Genomic DNA, 17,848 nt, shown 5'->3' on the forward strand with positions numbered 1-17,848 from the left:
TAGAAATTTCATATATATATATATATATATATATATATATATATATATATATATATATATATATATATATATATATATATATATATATATATATATATTCTTAATATGCATAAATATTAATTATTTCATAATTCAAAAAGTTATAATAATGAATAAAAGCAGTTTACAAAATTACTAATAAATATTCCCTTTGTCTATATGTTTAGTTCGATTAACGAGGTCTAATTGGAGATATTTATAATTTAATTTTTTATAATAATAAGTTCAGTATTAGTTGCGCACAAAAAAAATACTATATTAAACTTATATATATATTTAAAAATTACATTTAAAATACTATTAAACACACAAAAAATTATAATTATAAGAAATACTAAATTTGTAATTTTTGTAAATTTTAATTTGTAAAAATATATGTAAAAGATAAAATTAATTTAAATAGTTTATACTCTAAAATTTAAATAAAGATAGTCTAAATTTAAAATAAATAATTAAGCATACATAGTTGCATAATAAGTAGAAACAAAAATAATGGGTTTCCCAGCATCTATTTAGTATTCTTGATAAGAATTAAAAAGTTTACAATATTACCAAAGTAAATTATGAAACAAAACTTGAATATTAATGTAAAATTTTTAAAATAATATTAATGGTCTTAGAGGATAATTTTCATAGTTATTATCGAAATTATAATTATCAGAGTCATAAATTGTAGGATACACAAGAGATGAATACCTAGAGGATTCTCCTATTTCATAATTTATGTGCGCATGTTGTTGGTGAAATTCTGCTTCATAATTTCTGATATGTTTTGACTAGGAGATCAGTTCAAGAATTTTTTCAATTAAATTATCTAGTTTTTCTCCTTCAAATTCAATTTTTATTTGTCTTTTAAATTCATCCAGTATAAATTTTTCTTGAAATATCACAAATTTTAAACGCTTGATAATTTGTTTTACCAAATGTGGGTAAGGGAATTTTTTGAGTAGGTAATACACTTTTCGTCTTTGATATTTCATCCAAATAATATGTTGTGAAATTATTTCCAAAATTTGTTTCAACTTGAAAATTTTCATTGTTTCCAAAATAGTCTTTAATGAGTTTTTTTATCCATTTTAGAAAATTTAGACGAATTTATTTTTTCTCAAAATGTTTGTAAATTTATTTTTCAAATTTTAGATTTTTTCAACAGTTTTGAAGCTTACTCCTTCTTTTTACTACTTCCAGATATGATCCATTTTAATCTTATCAGTTCATGTTAGTTTTTATGCTTACTAATTAATAATATTTTATCTAAAACCCTCACTTTTTCATCCCTAACCTACTACCGGTTTTCTCTGTCTACAATCCTAACAACATCTATGAACCTTATTTGGGTACTCTTTTCCCTTTCTGGTACTTCTTCCCCGAAGGTTTTCTAGACTACATGGATTGCTCGCGTCAAACAGAGTTTACGTCTTTTGGATATAGATATGGTTATGATTAAAAATAAAAATAAAAACTAACATAAAGTAAGAAGATTAAGTTAGAATCATAACTCTTAGTACCTTGTTTGATATTACATGTTGAATCCTCATTTGGATTTAGGGGAATTGCAAACCTTGAATGCGCAGTCCTTCAGCCGGGCAATAATAGAGAAGCTATACCACTTGAAGCAACATTAAGAACTATTTCTCCCTTTGATCTCAATGCTGTCGAAAGAGTTCTCCAAACAAATGTTTTTCCAGTTCTTCCATAACCGTAGACAAAAAAAAACTCCTCCTTGATTTGAATTTACATCATTCATTATTGTGTTGTAGACATCATGTTGCTCATTGATGAGCACAAATGATGAGTGTAAAAAGGGTGTAATGTCGTTCCGCTGAGGATTGAGGTTATGGCACGTAATTGTGTGAATTACCAAGCACTAGAGTATATGAATTAATAGAATCCAATCAACAAAGACTGAATGGTGTAAAAGAAAACAATTCATTAAGGTGCAAACTGTATGATAAAAGTATGGGCCAGATTAGGGGGATTGTAACCTTGATGTTCTAACAAACTCAGGATTAGGGAAAGAATAATTAACCAAGGGATATATGGGCAATGCACAAAAGAATTCTACTCATCTACTTTCGTAATCAATAAGAGAATTAGGCTAAGATTGCCCCACTGTCGTGATGCATCAATCATAACCTTAAGCACCTAAGCATTGTAAGCCCCCAATATTACCTCTACTTTCATAGCAGGAAAATTAGGTTGAAATTGGTAAGGCTCGAGGTCTCCATCCAACTGTCGTTGTAATGAATCCCTCTCCTAGACTAGCAATTAATTCTGGCCACAAACCAATAACTAGTGCAAAGAAATCCCCAAATCAACATAAACCCTAAGTAAAAGATTCAATCCCTTTATGCAATTAATTACCAATTGAACATCAAGATTAACAATGGATCCCTAATCCAAACCCATAAACGAACTACTCCCGCATGATGGGAGTAAACAAAACAAAGCAATAATTAATAACCATAAACATTGCAAGAAAGTAATAAAGGAATAAGAGAACTTAACTGATAAAGAACAAATACAATCTTCAATCTTTGATTCCACTCTTGAAATTAAATAATCTAATGTGAAACTAATCTAAACTATGCTAGGGAAATATAAACTAAAAGCTAGGGTTCAGAACTCTGTAAGAGAACCTCCTTAACTTGTAGAGAATATGTAGAATATATAGGAGATAGATGGGCCTTGGCCCATTAGGAAACTTCTAATTCTTTTCCAATTCTTATTCTTGATTCCTATTCTTCTTGGTAATTTCCTTTTCTTCCAAAACTTGTCCAAACTGCTCCAAAATTCTTCCTTTGCTGCTCCTTGTGGATAATTCAACTCTTAGGACAATATAACACACAAACAATTCTCAATTTCATTAGAATAAGGAAAATAAGCATTAAAACAACTAAAATAAGGGGTGAATTATTGTACAAAATAGTAGATATCACTCATGTGTTAGATTTGATACCAACTTTATGTGCTCTTCTTTAAGTTCTGTTTTGTCATAACGCATCTCATCATACCCCAATGATGCCTTTGATTCTGAACTATTATTCACTCCTTATTTTAGTTGATTTTGATAGTTATTGCCTAATTCTTGATGTGAAATTGATACTCTTTTATATATTTATTTGGTGTCTACAGGTGCAACTGCCTAAAATAAGTAGCAAAGGAAGGATTTGTAATGTTTTGGATCAACTTTGGAAGAAAAGGAAATTACCTAAGGAATGAAAGGAAACAAGAATAAGAATTGAAAGCTGCCTCATGGGCCCAAGGCCCATCTATCTCCTATATATTCTACATATTCTCTACAATTTAAGGGGTTCCCAACCCTAGTTAGTTTTAGTCTATTTTTCTCTCTTCTATTTAGATTTCCCTAGCATAGTTTAGATTAATTATACATTAGATTATTTAATTTCAAGCTTGGAATCTCGGATTGAAGTTGGATTTGTTCTTCATTATTAGTAAAGTTCTCTTTTTTCTTTATTTACTTTCTTTTTAGATTTCTTGCAATGTTTATCGTTAATTATTATTACTTTGCTTTGTTTACTTTTATGATGCATGAGTAGTTAGCTTTTGGGTTTGGATTAGGGTCATATTGCTATTCTTGATGCTAGAGTTGTGATTATTGCATAAAGGGGATAATTTATTAACCTAGGGTTTTTATGTTTGAATTGGATTATAAATTCCTCTTATTGACAACTAATGCGCAGCGTTTATTGGTTTGCTTTGGAGAAGATTTCATCACAACGAAAGTTGGGTGAAAGACTCAGCCTAACCAATTTCAACCCAATTTTTCCTACTATGAGAATATGGGTAATTTGGGGGCTTATAATGCTTTTGTGTTTTAAGGTTAAGATTGATGTATCAAAAAAGTGGGATAATCCTAGCCTAGTTCTAGTTTATTGATTACGAAAGTAGTTGAATTGAATTCTTGAGTTCATTGCCAATAAATCCATTGGTTAATTGCTGTTTCCAAATTTTGAGATTGTTAGAGCATCAATATTGCAATACCCTAATCTGACACATTCTTTTATCATATCGTTTATTCCTCATTTAATTTGCATCTTTTATTTTATTTCCATTCCTTAATCTTAGTTTGCTTGGATTCTAGTGAATTTCAATTACTTTAGTGCCTAGAATTTCTTAGTTCACACAAATACGTGTCATAGCCCCAATCCTCAGTGGAACGACATTTTCACCCTCATATTTACTATCACCACCATACACATCAACCAACCTATTCATCAAACTGGCCGGACAGTCAAGATCTGGAATTGACACGTACTTGTTGGTAATCATGTAGGCTCTTCCCACATCTTTTCAACAATTTCTTAATCTTAACTAATGCTTGGTTTTTTATTTCATCAACACTGAGGACTAAATCTAAAAAATATTAAACAATATATATTAGAAAAGTATCACCATCTTGGAACTAATAATATTAGACATGAAATAAAATATTAAAGCAAATGGATAAATACATACCTTGGAAGTTCAATATGTTACATTGTTTGTACAGAATATCATGATAGGAATTTAATTACGTACATTAACATAATATAGTAATATTTTTTAATACTATAATATACATCATATAGTAATTTGATTGTTGAAATTTTTTTTTTAAATATTATCATGAGAGGAATTTAATTACGTACATTAACATAATATAGTAATATTTTTTTAATACTATAATATACATCATATAGTAATTTAATTGTTGGAATTTTTATTTTTTTGAATATTATCATGAGAGGAATTTAATTACGTACATTAACATAATATAGTAATATATTTTTAATACTATAATATACATCATATAGTAATTTGATTATTGGAATTTTTATTTTTTTTGAATATTATCGTGAGAGGAATTTAATTACGTATATTAACATAATATAGTAATATTTTTTTAATACTATAATATACATCATATAGTAATTTGATTGTTGAAATTTTTATTTTTTTTAATATTATCACGATAGCAATTTAATTACGTACATTAACATAATATAGTAATTAATATTTTTTTTGAATACTATAATATACATATATAGTAATTTTACTGTTGGAATTTTACGTATATCAACATAATATAGTGTTATTTTTTTAAAACTATAATATACATCATATAGTAATTTGATTGTTGAAATTTTTTTTGAATATTACCATGAGAGGAATTTAATTACGTGCATTAACATAATATAGTAATATTTTTTTTAATACTATAATATACGTCATATAGTAATTTGATTGTTGGAATTTTTTTTTTTGAATATTATCATGAGAGGAATTTAATTACGTACATTAACATAATATAGTAATATTTTTTTAATACTATAATATACATCATATAGTAATTTGATTGTTGGAATTTTAATTTTTTTAATATTATCATGAGAGGAATTTAATTACGTACATTAACATAATATAGTAATATTTATTTGAATACTATAATATACATCATATAGTAATTTGATTGTTGGAATTTTTTTTTAATATTATAATGAGAGTAATTTAATTACGTACATTAACATAATATAGTAATTTTTTTTTTGAATACTATAATATATACATCATATAGTAATTTAATTGTTAATATATGTACATAAATAAATAATCCATACAGGAATGGAATTGAATAAAATATTTCATTAATCTCCCTGTATAATAAGGAATGGAATCATATTTTGAGTGTTTTGTCAATTTTAGCTATAAATAAAGAATTATAAGGAATGCTAGAATTTCTGATAAGGAATTATTATATAATATTATGTTAACGGATTTTAAATTTTTTGGACTTAAATGAGCGGGAAGGTAGCACTTCTGTTTTAATATATATATATATATATATATATATATATATATATATATATATATATATAGATGTCTTTGTATAAGAAAGGATGATTATGATTTATGAATAAGAAGACCCTCCCTCCCTCTATATTCTCTGTATTATCTTACTCTTGTTTGAATTTCTCTCATTTTATAACTAGTACATTAATTATCCTAGTATTTCTCAAATAACTCATTCAGATCAGCTTATCTCACCTCTTCAAATACAAATTCAATTGGTGTGCTGAGTTTGTGTTTCTTAATTGCAATTAATCTTTTACTTGTAATCCTTCCAGCAACATATATAAACATCAAATTGAATAATATTCCTTTGATTTATCCGAATGTGCCCTATATATACTTGAGACACACCTTATGACCTTAATAGGTAAAAGATGCTAGTTGCTCATAGATGACAAACTCAAATCAAACAAGTCAATAGCACGTCTAGGTAGCTTCTATGAGAATTAAACTTAAAATTTTATATATAGTTATCCAATCAACTATCTATCCCACCAACTCCGCATTCCCCTCCAAAGGCTGTCATTTCCTTTAACAAGCATCTTGCAAAATTAAAAAGGAACAGAATTAAGAGGTTTGCGATTGCAGAATTTGGACAACTCTTAACAAGATCAATATAAACTAAAAAATTAATGCATTGACTAAGAGGGAAATTAAAAATGAGACAGTGAGCACAGAAAGAGGAAGTGTTGTTATATGATTGATGGTGGAATATTAGATTAAATTCACACTTCCTTTCACGTCTTCAGAAAAATAAATTTCATGGCCACATACAGGCGTTGTTATTCACCGCCCCTACTGGTTTTAAATACAGCATATATATGGATGAAATAATGCACCCATCCATCCATCCAATGGCGCTGAAAGTTGAAGTTTACCAGAAAGAGAAAGTGAGGCCATGTTCACCAACTCCCCAATCCTTGAGAAACTACAAGCTTTCTCTCCTTGATATATTAGCCGGGACTTTTTATAACCCCTTTGTTTTCTTCTACCACTCCTGCGCCGGCGGTCCTCGTCGCCACGATTATGATGAGCTCAAGGACTCGCTCATGAAGACACTGTCCGTCTGGTACCCACTCGCCGGAAGAATTAAAGATGGATCGACCATAGAATGCAACGACGAGGGTGCGGATTTTGTCCGAGCTAATGTTACAAATTGTGATTTGGGTGAATTTCTCCGGCACCCTAAACTCGAAGATATACGCCAGCTGCTCCCACTTGATCCCTACCCAAATGCTATTGACCCCGCCCAGCCAATGTTAGCTGTTCAGCTCAACAGGTTCCGGTGCGGCGGAACTGCGGTGGCGTTCTGCATCTGGCACGGCCTGGCGGACGGCGGCGCGATGACCGGATTATTTAACACATGGGCGTCAATCAACCGCGGGGAAAAACCCATTAATCCCGGCAGTCTCATCGTGGACGCCTCCGCAATTTTCAGGCCGGGGAACCTCGTCAGGCCCCCGCCAATGCCCCTTTCCCTCAAGAACCGGGGAAAGTACTCCTCGAAAAGATTTGTTTTTGGCAAGCGGGATATCGAGCGGCTCAGGAACGATTATTATCATCCATCGGAGCACCGCCGCCGTCCGTCTCGGGTGGAGGCGCTGTCGGCGTTCATATGGGCGGCGGTGATACGCGCAATTCTACCGGGGAACCCAAACCTCAAGACGCATTTGCTGATAAATATGGTGAACTTGCGAAAGAAGTTGAACCCTCTATTCCCTTCACAGTGCCTAGGCAACATCTACCAAGCGGTGGCCGCTCGGTGGGAAATGGAAGCCGACGGGGGTGGAAGAGTTACTGCGGGGTTTCTTGTAGGAAGAGTCGTGGAAGCCATCGACAAGATTACCGACGACTACATGAGGGAAATGCACTCTGAGGGTGGATTTCTCAGAGCCATATTAGACGTATTTAAGGCACTTCATAATGCAGATGAGATAAAGTATTTAAGTATAAGTAGTTTGTGTAATGTTCCGTTTTCTCAAGTTGATTTTGGGTGGGGCAAGCCGATATGGATTGGCCTGGGTCATACATTGGACGACTCCGCTGTTTTTATGGATACAGAAGATGGGGGAATAGAAGTGTGGATTGGATTGGCACAAAAAGTTATGTGCAATTTAGATAAGGACATGGAATTTCATGCTTATGTATCTTTCTCTCAAATTGTTTCCGAAACGTCTTTTTCTCTGCGGTCTGCACTCTAGCCGAGGATGGAGAAAGGCTGGTTTAGGCAAGAGCGGATGCATAGCATTTGGTTTATGGATCTAGATAGAGGTTAGGAATTGAAGGGGAAGCTAGGCAAGTCATGCATATGCCACATGCATCAGATTGGGTTGGTTCATCATTTTATTAGAGTATCATTTCTTATCATCAAATTATGTACTTAATTTGATATTATTTTTACATGTTAATTTTCCATGCACCAATAATAAAGTTATTTTTTAATTAGTGAAAATTATATTTGACGTGTTAAGTTGTAAGATGTCCTTTTTGTGTTTAAATTTTTGTATGATTTCATTTCTAATTTACAACCGTATAAACAATTAACTTACACTAAATCTCATTTCAATATGTGACTAGGATCGAGAAGTTAATTCTTATTTTAACAAACAATTCAACTATATTAATCAACCAACAAGTTCAAAAAACTAGACGGTACGTCCAGCCAAACCGAGTCAGACAACCAGACTCCCTCACTTTAGCAAGAGAATGGGCAAAATAAAATGAACCTTACAGCCAACTATGCTATTAATAAGACTAATACATTTGTGGGTAATTGAGCCAACATACAAGCAAATGAAGCAATCTTACTTAGGATCCAATAGGCTAGAACGAAAAACAAGGCAATTCGTTTCCAACCGAACATTGACTAGGCCACGATCTTCGATCCACCCTAGAACCCTTCATGCGGCAATGATTCTACCATTAGGGGCTTTTCAACACATTTGTAGGGGGCCATTATCAGCAGCTTTGAAAACTCTTTCACCAGGAAAAAAAACATATATAGCCGTACGTAGAACGGCTTGAGCTAGAAATATGCCATATTGCATGAAGTATTCCCACCCTTTTCGCACCTGTCGTGAAAAGCAGCCACACATGCTGTGCGTATAGGCAAGCACATAATGCATGCATGGTGTCCTCCTCCCCTTCTCCACATAAAGGGCCACCCTGGTGGAACCTCCACCCTTCTTAGCCCTAGGTTAGTAGTGGTAGCATTAGTACAAAAATGACCATAAAAAACAAAATAATTTGCGCCCAATGTTAAAATACTGAATAGATGCAGTGACATTTTTGTAATTAAAAGTTTACTATTTAATTATTATTTTTAAATGTAGACAATCTGCGTCGAAAGTAGGTACTTCGGACAGATAATAAAACGCGTAAAACAATCTCTGTCCGAAGTAAGAACTTCGAACGCAAATAATAAAACGCCTAAAACAATCTGAGTCCGAAGTACCCTACTTCGAACGCAGATTATTAGGGCTTTTTTGCCCAAATTGAATAACAAATCTGGTCTTCAACCCATCGCCACTCGCCACAAATCGTCTTCAACCCGTCGCCACTCCATAGCCAACGCCGCCGCCGTTTCCACTCCCCGTCTCTAGCGTCGCCATCCAACGCCGTTGCCCTCCAGCTTTGCCGCCTTGGTCGCCATCCAGCCCCGTCCCCTCCAGTTCTGCCGCCGTCGAGCTCTATCACCGTCCAGGTAATGTTTTATTTATTTCTTTTTGTTTTTGTTTTCAATTTAATTTAATATTTTTTTATAGGCTATGTTTGGCAAACCTAGCTGAAAAGGCAGCTGAAAGCTGAAAAGTAGTTGAAAACCAAAAAGCTAAAAGCTTGAAGCTGCCACTGTTAAACTAGCTGTTATGCTTAAAAGTGTTTGGTAAAATTAACTTTTTGATAAGCTGATAAATGTAAAAAGACTAAAAAGGACATCTTCATACAATTAAAATAGTTTTAAATTTAAATAGGTTTGTTTATATATTAAAATATAAAATAGTTAAATCAATATATTTTAATAAAATATAAAGTAAGAACATGTAAAGTAAAACAAAATGTTTATAATTCATAAGATTAGTTCATACAAAAATCAATGTTCAAACACAAATGCCAAATTGAAATTACAACCAAACATATTGAAGAGAAAAAGTCAAAAAGGGTTAGCCAAAAAGGTTTTAATTGGGAAGGGTAAATGGTGTCATTTCTTTAAAATAATAAGGTTAAAGACGGAAAAAAAGTTAGGAAGGATAACACTAAAGGTAGGCACTCCAGTCATGTTGTTAAAAAACATTGACCATTCATTAGGGCTTTGTAATGGTACTCGATTGATAGTTACTAAATTGGTTGATCGTGTTATAGAAGCTAAGATTATGTCGGAGCTCATGTAGGTACAAAAGTGTTAGTTCCACGCATGTCCTTGACGCCTTCAGATCCAAGAATATCATTCAAATTTCAAAGGAAACAATTCCCTTTGATGCTTTCTTATGCAATGACAATAAACAAAAGCTAAGGCCAAACATTAGCCAACGTCGGTTTATTTTTGAAAAAATCGGTGTTTAATCATGGTCAAATTATGTTGCAGTTTCAAGAGTGAGTAGTCTAAGAGGGTTAAAAGTCTTGATTTGTGGTGAAAATAAGGAGTCTCTTAATACGACAAAAAATGTTGTATATAAAGAAATTTTCAACAATTTGTATCAATGAAATTTTTTATTTTTAAATTACCTACTTTGTATCTTTTTTTTTTAGTATTGAACTTATAACGTTTTATTTTTTATAGGTACAATAATATACTCAAATTTTGAAATATTCAAATGTCAAATATAATGACCGTGCATCACACGGGTCGGATACTAGTTCTCATCAAATAACTCATGCTCCATTGTTCTCATAAGAGAAAGTACAGCCACACATGCCATTTTTCTGTGTCTCTAGCTCTGTGTAGGTGTAGGTGTAATGTGAATGAGAAAGAGAGTTTTTTTTTTTTTTTTTTGAGAAGAAAGAGAGTTGTTTATCGGAGTTTGTTTCGGTGAAGGAAAATGAAGATGAAGATGGTATGAATGCAACGTACGTTGTACTGGAATTGGGTAATGTCGCTGATGACGACTGATCTCAGTTTTGGTACAAAAAATCGTTAGGCTCTCCTCGGGTGCTCGGGGAGTGCCTAGCGCTTAGGGGTATAGGTGGGATTAATTTGAGCCTAGATACCCGTGTATTTTTTTAAAAAAAATTTGTTTCATTAATTTTAATTTTTTAAAGACTAATAATTATAAACTATATAATACTTTAATAGCTAATACTAACATATTAAATATCAACCTAAAAAATATCTAGAGTTTGAACAATTTAGAGTTATTTCGCTTAAAACGATGTTGTTTTGAGTAAAATAACTCATTTAAAAAAAATACCTAATCGCCCGACTAGACGGCCTAGTCGGTGCATAGGAGATCTATTCGGCGCCTAGGAGGCCTAGGCGGTCAGTAGCTAGGCGGCCTAGCCGGACAACCGCTTAAATCACCGATTAAGGTGATACGCTAGGCGATTGATCGGCTTCTAAGCGAGATCTTTTGCTACAGTGATCTCAATGCAATAATTCAAGAGTAGGGGCCATTGTTTTATTTTGATTTTTTAAACTCATCAAATAGGTTATTGATTGAGCCTCAAATCATTGTCAATATGAAAACTTTCTATAGTGTTTTCACTGAAACCTGACCAGAAACTCATTAAATGTCTTGGGCCTTCCATACTCACGAGTCACAAAAAATTGAGAACTAAAACATATACGATTGTAGGTCTTATTTTATTTGTCTGATTTAATTAACAATGTTCGATTAAAATTATTTTTAAATTAATTTTTTATAATATTAAATTTAGTATTCGTATATAAAATTTATATATTTTAAAATTACATTAAAAATATTATTTAACACAAAAATTAAATTTAAAAACAATTAAAAACTACTCGAGAAAATAAACAAGAAAAAAGAAGCCAAAAACCTTATGTCAAGTGGCATGGCAAATTATTCTATGGACCCGGGTCCACTTTACAAGGTGGATCCAGATCTAAAATACACAATTTACATACTGAATATTCACAATTTATATATTGAGTGTTCACAATTTACATACTAGATGTTTACATCTAATTTGAATTGTGAACAAAATTGTGAACATTCAGTATATAAATTGTGAATATTCGGTATGTAAATTGCGAAGGGTCCATTGTATAACTATTGCGACTCTCCCAAATGAGAAGTCATAGGTTCGAGCCTCAATGGGGGCGATATTGACTCGTTGGGCTTCAGTAGGTTGAGAAAGTATATATATGAAAGAATTGGTTTGACTAATGAATAGTAAATGAGACTCAAAAAAAAAAAAAAGAAGATTTGAGTAATGAATAGTAAACATGACAAGTAAAATAAGACAGGGTCATTTAGAAGAACATAGGGGAAGAGAGTTTTTTTTTTTTTTTTTTTGAATACTAGATTTTTTTTTTAACATTTAGATTTCACTATATAATATACAAAGAGATATCTATTTATAAAAGTAAGAAACATAATCCAAAAACACCTATGAAATATAAAGATAGAAGTCTAGAAGATCTAGAAAATCTCTTTAACTAAGGTAATTGAGTCCAAATTCATATAGACTTAAGTTATTATATTTTATGACAAAAATGAAAAAGTAATAAAAAATTTTTGTCTAAATATAATGCATAAAATTCAACAAAGAAAAAAAATACATTTCAAAATTTAATTTAAAATTAGTGATATTTTCGTGCATATTTAAATACAAATTTATTCACCCAAATTTCGATGTCAATTATTTCTAAAATTTTATTTTCACTTATAATTAAGACTAATATATAGATTCTAAAAAAATATTTATCAACTATAAAAATATTGAAATATACATAAAAATTAAAAAAAAAAAATTGGGCCCCCAATTGTGCGGTCGCCCTGGCCGACCCTGGGTTAATAGTACTCAGAAAAAAATAAGAAAAAAGAATTAGTTTGACAAGTAAAATGAAACAAGGGGAGTAGATTAAATACACGTATGATTAGAAATGACATTCTTTTAAAATAGGGGATGTTCATGCATATGTAATTGAATGTTAAACTTGTTTATTTAAATCGCATCAATAATTCAAAGTTTATGAATGCAAGATAATATATGAGAAATTGATTATAATTATCACTAAAATAAATGTTTGCAATTTTGTAAAAACGCTAACTCAAATACTTAATCTAAAAATGATAGTATAAATAAATACTACTTTTTCGTTTGAATTTCTAAATCTTTTTAATTCTCTTTCGGTTAGCATTGTCATTGTCTTTATCTTCAGTATTTGTTATTTATTTATTTATTTATTGGTATTTGGTAATATGTCATGTGCAATTGAGTTATTGTGGTATTATAGAGGACAACATCATGCAATGAGATTATGATGTAGGAAGTTGTGGATATGTCTCGTTGTGTTTGTATATATGATTGAGATCTTAGTTGTACTATGAACTCTTGACTTTGCAAGCGCCTATTGATATTTGGCAGTGATAGTTTATCCCTTTATATGTTTCATATGTTGTGAGATGTGTGTCGTACATTCTCATGTGAAAGTATTGAACATAATATTAATATTTATTATATTTGTAGAAATTAAAGTTAATGAGCAGTACATTTTGTTCTGGTTTCATAACTTGTTTACTTGATACTAACAACAATAACTTTGCAGGTATTCGGAATACTCATATTGCAATATGTACAGTTTCATCAAGAGTTTGTACTTCTATTTTGCACATGTTTATTTTGAAGTTCATATTTTTGGAATTAGTATGAATGAGTGTAGTACTTGATTTTGTGTGTACATGTGTGTGTGTGTGTTTTTTTTTTTTTTTAGTAAATTTTTTTTGTTGATTTGATACTAATCTTGGAGTACTCAATGCTGCCTTTTCATCACAATGCATGCAGCTAAATAGTTTGCCACTTTGTACATAAACATTTTTAAACAGTGGCTACATCCTATATACCAATTATTTTTGTTGTCAAGATTGATGCTGATTTTTTCTTTAATCCAAGTAGGTTGATTGTAGAAAATGAAATGAATTGTAAATAGCTATTTTTTTAAAATTTTTTATTTCACCAATGTTGTAGTCTCATCATCTTTTCAATGCAACAAGTGTGTCACAATGTTCTATTGCCCTACATTGACATTTTTAATAATGAGTTTTAAATCAATTTATCGGGTTATTTGAATTTATTCTTTGTCAACAAATCCTTCCTAAGTAGTTAATATGATTGGATTCAAACTTTTTTTTTTCATGTTATTAACATAATACTTGGTAAATAAATATATAACATTATTTTGTAGTATAACTTTGATATTTAATTACAAGATAGTGTAAAAAGAAAACAATGACCAATGTAGTGAATATAATTAATTAATAAATTTGAAGGTAAGGAATCTTTGCATTGTAGAAAATATAGACAATATAACTAATGGAATTATATCTTTTTTTTTTAAATTTTTTGATAATGAATATTTTTTTTTTTGAATGAAGGCATTGTAGACATGAAACTATAAATTAAAGAAATACATATGTATTATTTTTGTTGTTGTAACTACTAATTTATTTAATTTAATAAGAGTAATAAAGTTGATACTTACTCTTGAATAATATACTCTAACATATTCGTAGTATATGTTCAACAATATGCCAACTTTGATTGGAATGAGGTTCGAACCTAAGACATTTCTTATAGAAATTAATGGGTAAGTTAAAAGTTAACGAAATATTAACGGAAAAGAGAACATTTAACAGAAAATTTAACGAATAATTATATAATTAAGGATAAATTAGAAAATCTCAAGGAAAAATATAAATCTAAACAATCTGAATCATCCATTTAAAATGTGGAGTTACGGTTACTGAGCCAGAGGATTCCTTATCTCCTTCGAACCAATCACATCCATTATCCATACAATTTCCTCTGTGGCAGGAAAATTACACTTTGCCCTTACTGTTATTATTATTATATTATTATTATAACAAAAGTTAATTGACTGTTGTAATTAATTGTATTGGGTTCTATATATGTGATCGTAAGCGGACACGATGAAATAAAGTACCCATTCATTCAATGGCCCTGAAAGTTGAAGTTTATCAGAAAGAGAAAGTGAGGCCATGTTCGCCAACTCCCCAAACCTTGAGAAACTACAAGCTTTCTCTCCTTGATATATTAGCCGGGACTTTTTATACCCCCATTGTTTTCTTCTACGACTCCTGCGCTCGTCGCCACGATTATGATGAGCTCAAGGACTCGCTCATGGAGACACTGTCCGTCTTGTACCCGCTCGCCGGAAGAATTAAAGATGGATCGACCATTGAATGCAACGATGAGGGTGCGGATTTTGTCCGAGCTAATGTTACAAATTGTGATTTGGGTGAGTTTCTCCGGCACCCCAAACTCGAAGATATACAACAGCTGCTCCCACTTCATCCCTACCCAAATGCTATTGACCCCACCCAGCCAATGTTAGCTGTTCAGGTGAACAGGTTCCGGTGCGGCGGAACTGCGGTGGCGGTCTGCATTTGGCACGGCTTGGCGGACGGTGCGGCGATGATCGGATTATTTAACACATTGGCGGCAATCAACCGCGGGGAAGGACCCATTAATCCCGACGGTCTCGTCGTGGACGCCTCCGCAATTTTCAGGCCGGGGGACCTCGTCAGGTCCCCGCTAATGCCCCATTCCCTCAATAACCAGGGAAACTACTCCTCGAAAAGATTTGTTTTTAGCAAGCGGGATATCGAGCGGCTCAGGAACGATTATTATCACCCATCGGAGCACCGCCGCCGTCCGTCTCGGGTTGAGACGTTGTCGGCGTTCATATGGGCGGCGGTGATACGGGCAATTTTACCGGTGAACCCAAATCTCAAGACGCATTTGCTGACAAATGTGGTGAACTTGCGAAAGAAGTTGAACCCGCCATTCCCTTCCCAGTGCCTAGGCAACATCAACCAAGTGGTGGCCGCTCGGTGGGAATCGGAAGCTGACGGCGGTGGAAGAATTACTGCCGGGTTTCTTCTAGGAAGAGTAATGGAAGCCATCCACAAGGTTACGGACGACTACGTGAGGAAAATGCACGTGGAGGGTGGGTATCTCAGAGCCATATTAGGTGTATCAAAGGCACTTCATATTGCGGATGAGATTAAGGTTTTAAGTATAAGTAGTTGGTGTAATTTTCCGTTTTCTCAAGTTGATTTTGGGTGGGGCAAACCGACATGGATTGGCTTGGGTCATACACTGGAGGACTTGGCTATTTTCTTAGATGCAGATGATGGGGGAATAGAAGTGTGGATTGGATTGACACAAAAAGTTATGTGCAATTTAGACAAAGACGTAGAATTTAATGCTTATGTGTCTTTTTCACAAATCTTTTCTGAATCGTCTTGTCGTTTGCAATCTGCAGTCTGCACTGTAGCTAGAGGATAGAGAAGGTCAGTTTAGGCCAGAGCAATGCATAACATTTGGTTTATGGATCTAGACTCTAGCTAGGGGTTAGGAAGGGAAAGGCAAATCATGCGCACGCCACATGTATCATATTGGTTCATCACTTTATTAGAGTGTCATATCTCATTATCAAATGATGTACTTGATATTTTTACATGTTAATTTTCCATGCACCAATAATAAGGTTATATTTTAATTAGTGAAAATAAGATTTGAAGTGTGTTATGTTGAAAGAAGTTATTTTTTGTGTTTAAATTTTTCTAATGATTTCATTTCTAATTTACAATAATATAGACAATTAACTTACACTAAATCTCTCATTTCGATGATATAAGTGATTAGAATTGGGAAGTTAATTCTTTATTAAACAAACAATTCAACTATATTAATCAACCAACAAGCTAAGTTCAAAAAACTCAGTGGTACATCCAGCCAAACTGAATGAGACAATCACACGCCCTCGCTTTAGCAAAGAGGATGGGCAACGTGATTGACACTTCTACAAACAAAATGAACCTTATAGCAAACTATGCCATGTTAATAAGAATAATACATTTGTGGGCAATGGAGCCAATATTTGAGCAATCTCCCTTAGAATCCAATTGGCTAGAATAAAAAACAAGACAATCCATTTCCACCCCAACATTGACTATAGGCCACGATCTTCGATCCACCCTAGCTAGAACTTCCTTCATTGGCAATGCTTCTACCATAAAGGGCTCTTGAACACATTGGAGGGGCTCTTGATGCCTAGCCCTTCCTCTTCTTGTAATATTTTGAGCATCAAAATACAACACAGTTATATTGACAGTTTTACAAAAAGACTTCACACTTGCAACTAATTTATTTGATAGATGACACAAAATGCATGCATTGCATTCAATATTTCTTGAGTTTGAAGTTGCAAAGCTTGGCAAATTAAAGAATATATGAAGTCTCTAGAACTTTTCCCATGAAATGCATATTGAATATAAATTCAAAAGAAGTGATGACTACCACATAAGCTGCATCAGCATTTCCACTTGGACTAGCCCGTCACAAGTTTGAAAAAAAAATGAGTGGGGTTCAACTCGCTCCGTTTCGAAACTGGACGGGTCGAAAAATTTTTTCAACCCGCCTAATCAGGCCAACCCACTTCTTATTAATAAATAAATTAATATTTTATTTTGAAATGTTATTAACTTTTTGTATAATTTAAGACTTGAACTCCAACCTTTTATTTAAGAACAATTACCTCTACCAATCCAACACAATAAACTTTTTAAACAAATTTCATGTGTGTTATATGTAATGTATGTTTAGATAAATAGATTTTAATTTTGAATATAATTATAATTTATTTATCTTATATTTAACACTAAATTATATATATATATATATATATATATATATATATATATATATATATATATATATATATATATATATATATATATATATATATATA

The 17,848-nt window shown here is 32.2% G+C and overlaps 2 protein-coding genes across 2 annotated transcripts; both read left to right on the forward strand.

Moving 5' to 3' along the window:
• Positions 1-6,746: 6,746 nt before the first annotated feature.
• Positions 6,747-8,093, forward strand: LOC116015791 (stemmadenine O-acetyltransferase-like). The gene has a single exon (XM_031255964.1). The coding sequence runs from the start codon at positions 6,747-6,749 to the stop codon at positions 8,091-8,093; it is 1,347 nt and encodes a 448-aa protein (XP_031111824.1).
• A 6,934-nt stretch (positions 8,094-15,027) lies between these two features.
• On the forward strand, positions 15,028-16,383 carry LOC116015792 (stemmadenine O-acetyltransferase-like). The gene has a single exon (XM_031255965.1). The coding sequence runs from the start codon at positions 15,028-15,030 to the stop codon at positions 16,381-16,383; it is 1,356 nt and encodes a 451-aa protein (XP_031111825.1).
• Positions 16,384-17,848: the final 1,465 nt, after the last annotated feature.

This window comes from Ipomoea triloba, chromosome 4 (assembly GCF_003576645.1).
Source record: "Ipomoea triloba cultivar NCNSP0323 chromosome 4, ASM357664v1".
Taxonomy (NCBI): Eukaryota; Viridiplantae; Streptophyta; class Magnoliopsida; order Solanales; family Convolvulaceae; genus Ipomoea; species Ipomoea triloba.

Bases quoted from the DNA above. Each gene is read 5' to 3' on its own strand.
- LOC116015792 (XM_031255965.1), top strand. From the start codon at position 15,028: ATGGCCCTGAAAGTTGAAGTTTATCAGAAAGAGAAAGTGAGGCCATGT.
- LOC116015791 (XM_031255964.1), top strand. From the start codon at position 6,747: ATGGCGCTGAAAGTTGAAGTTTACCAGAAAGAGAAAGTGAGGCCATGT.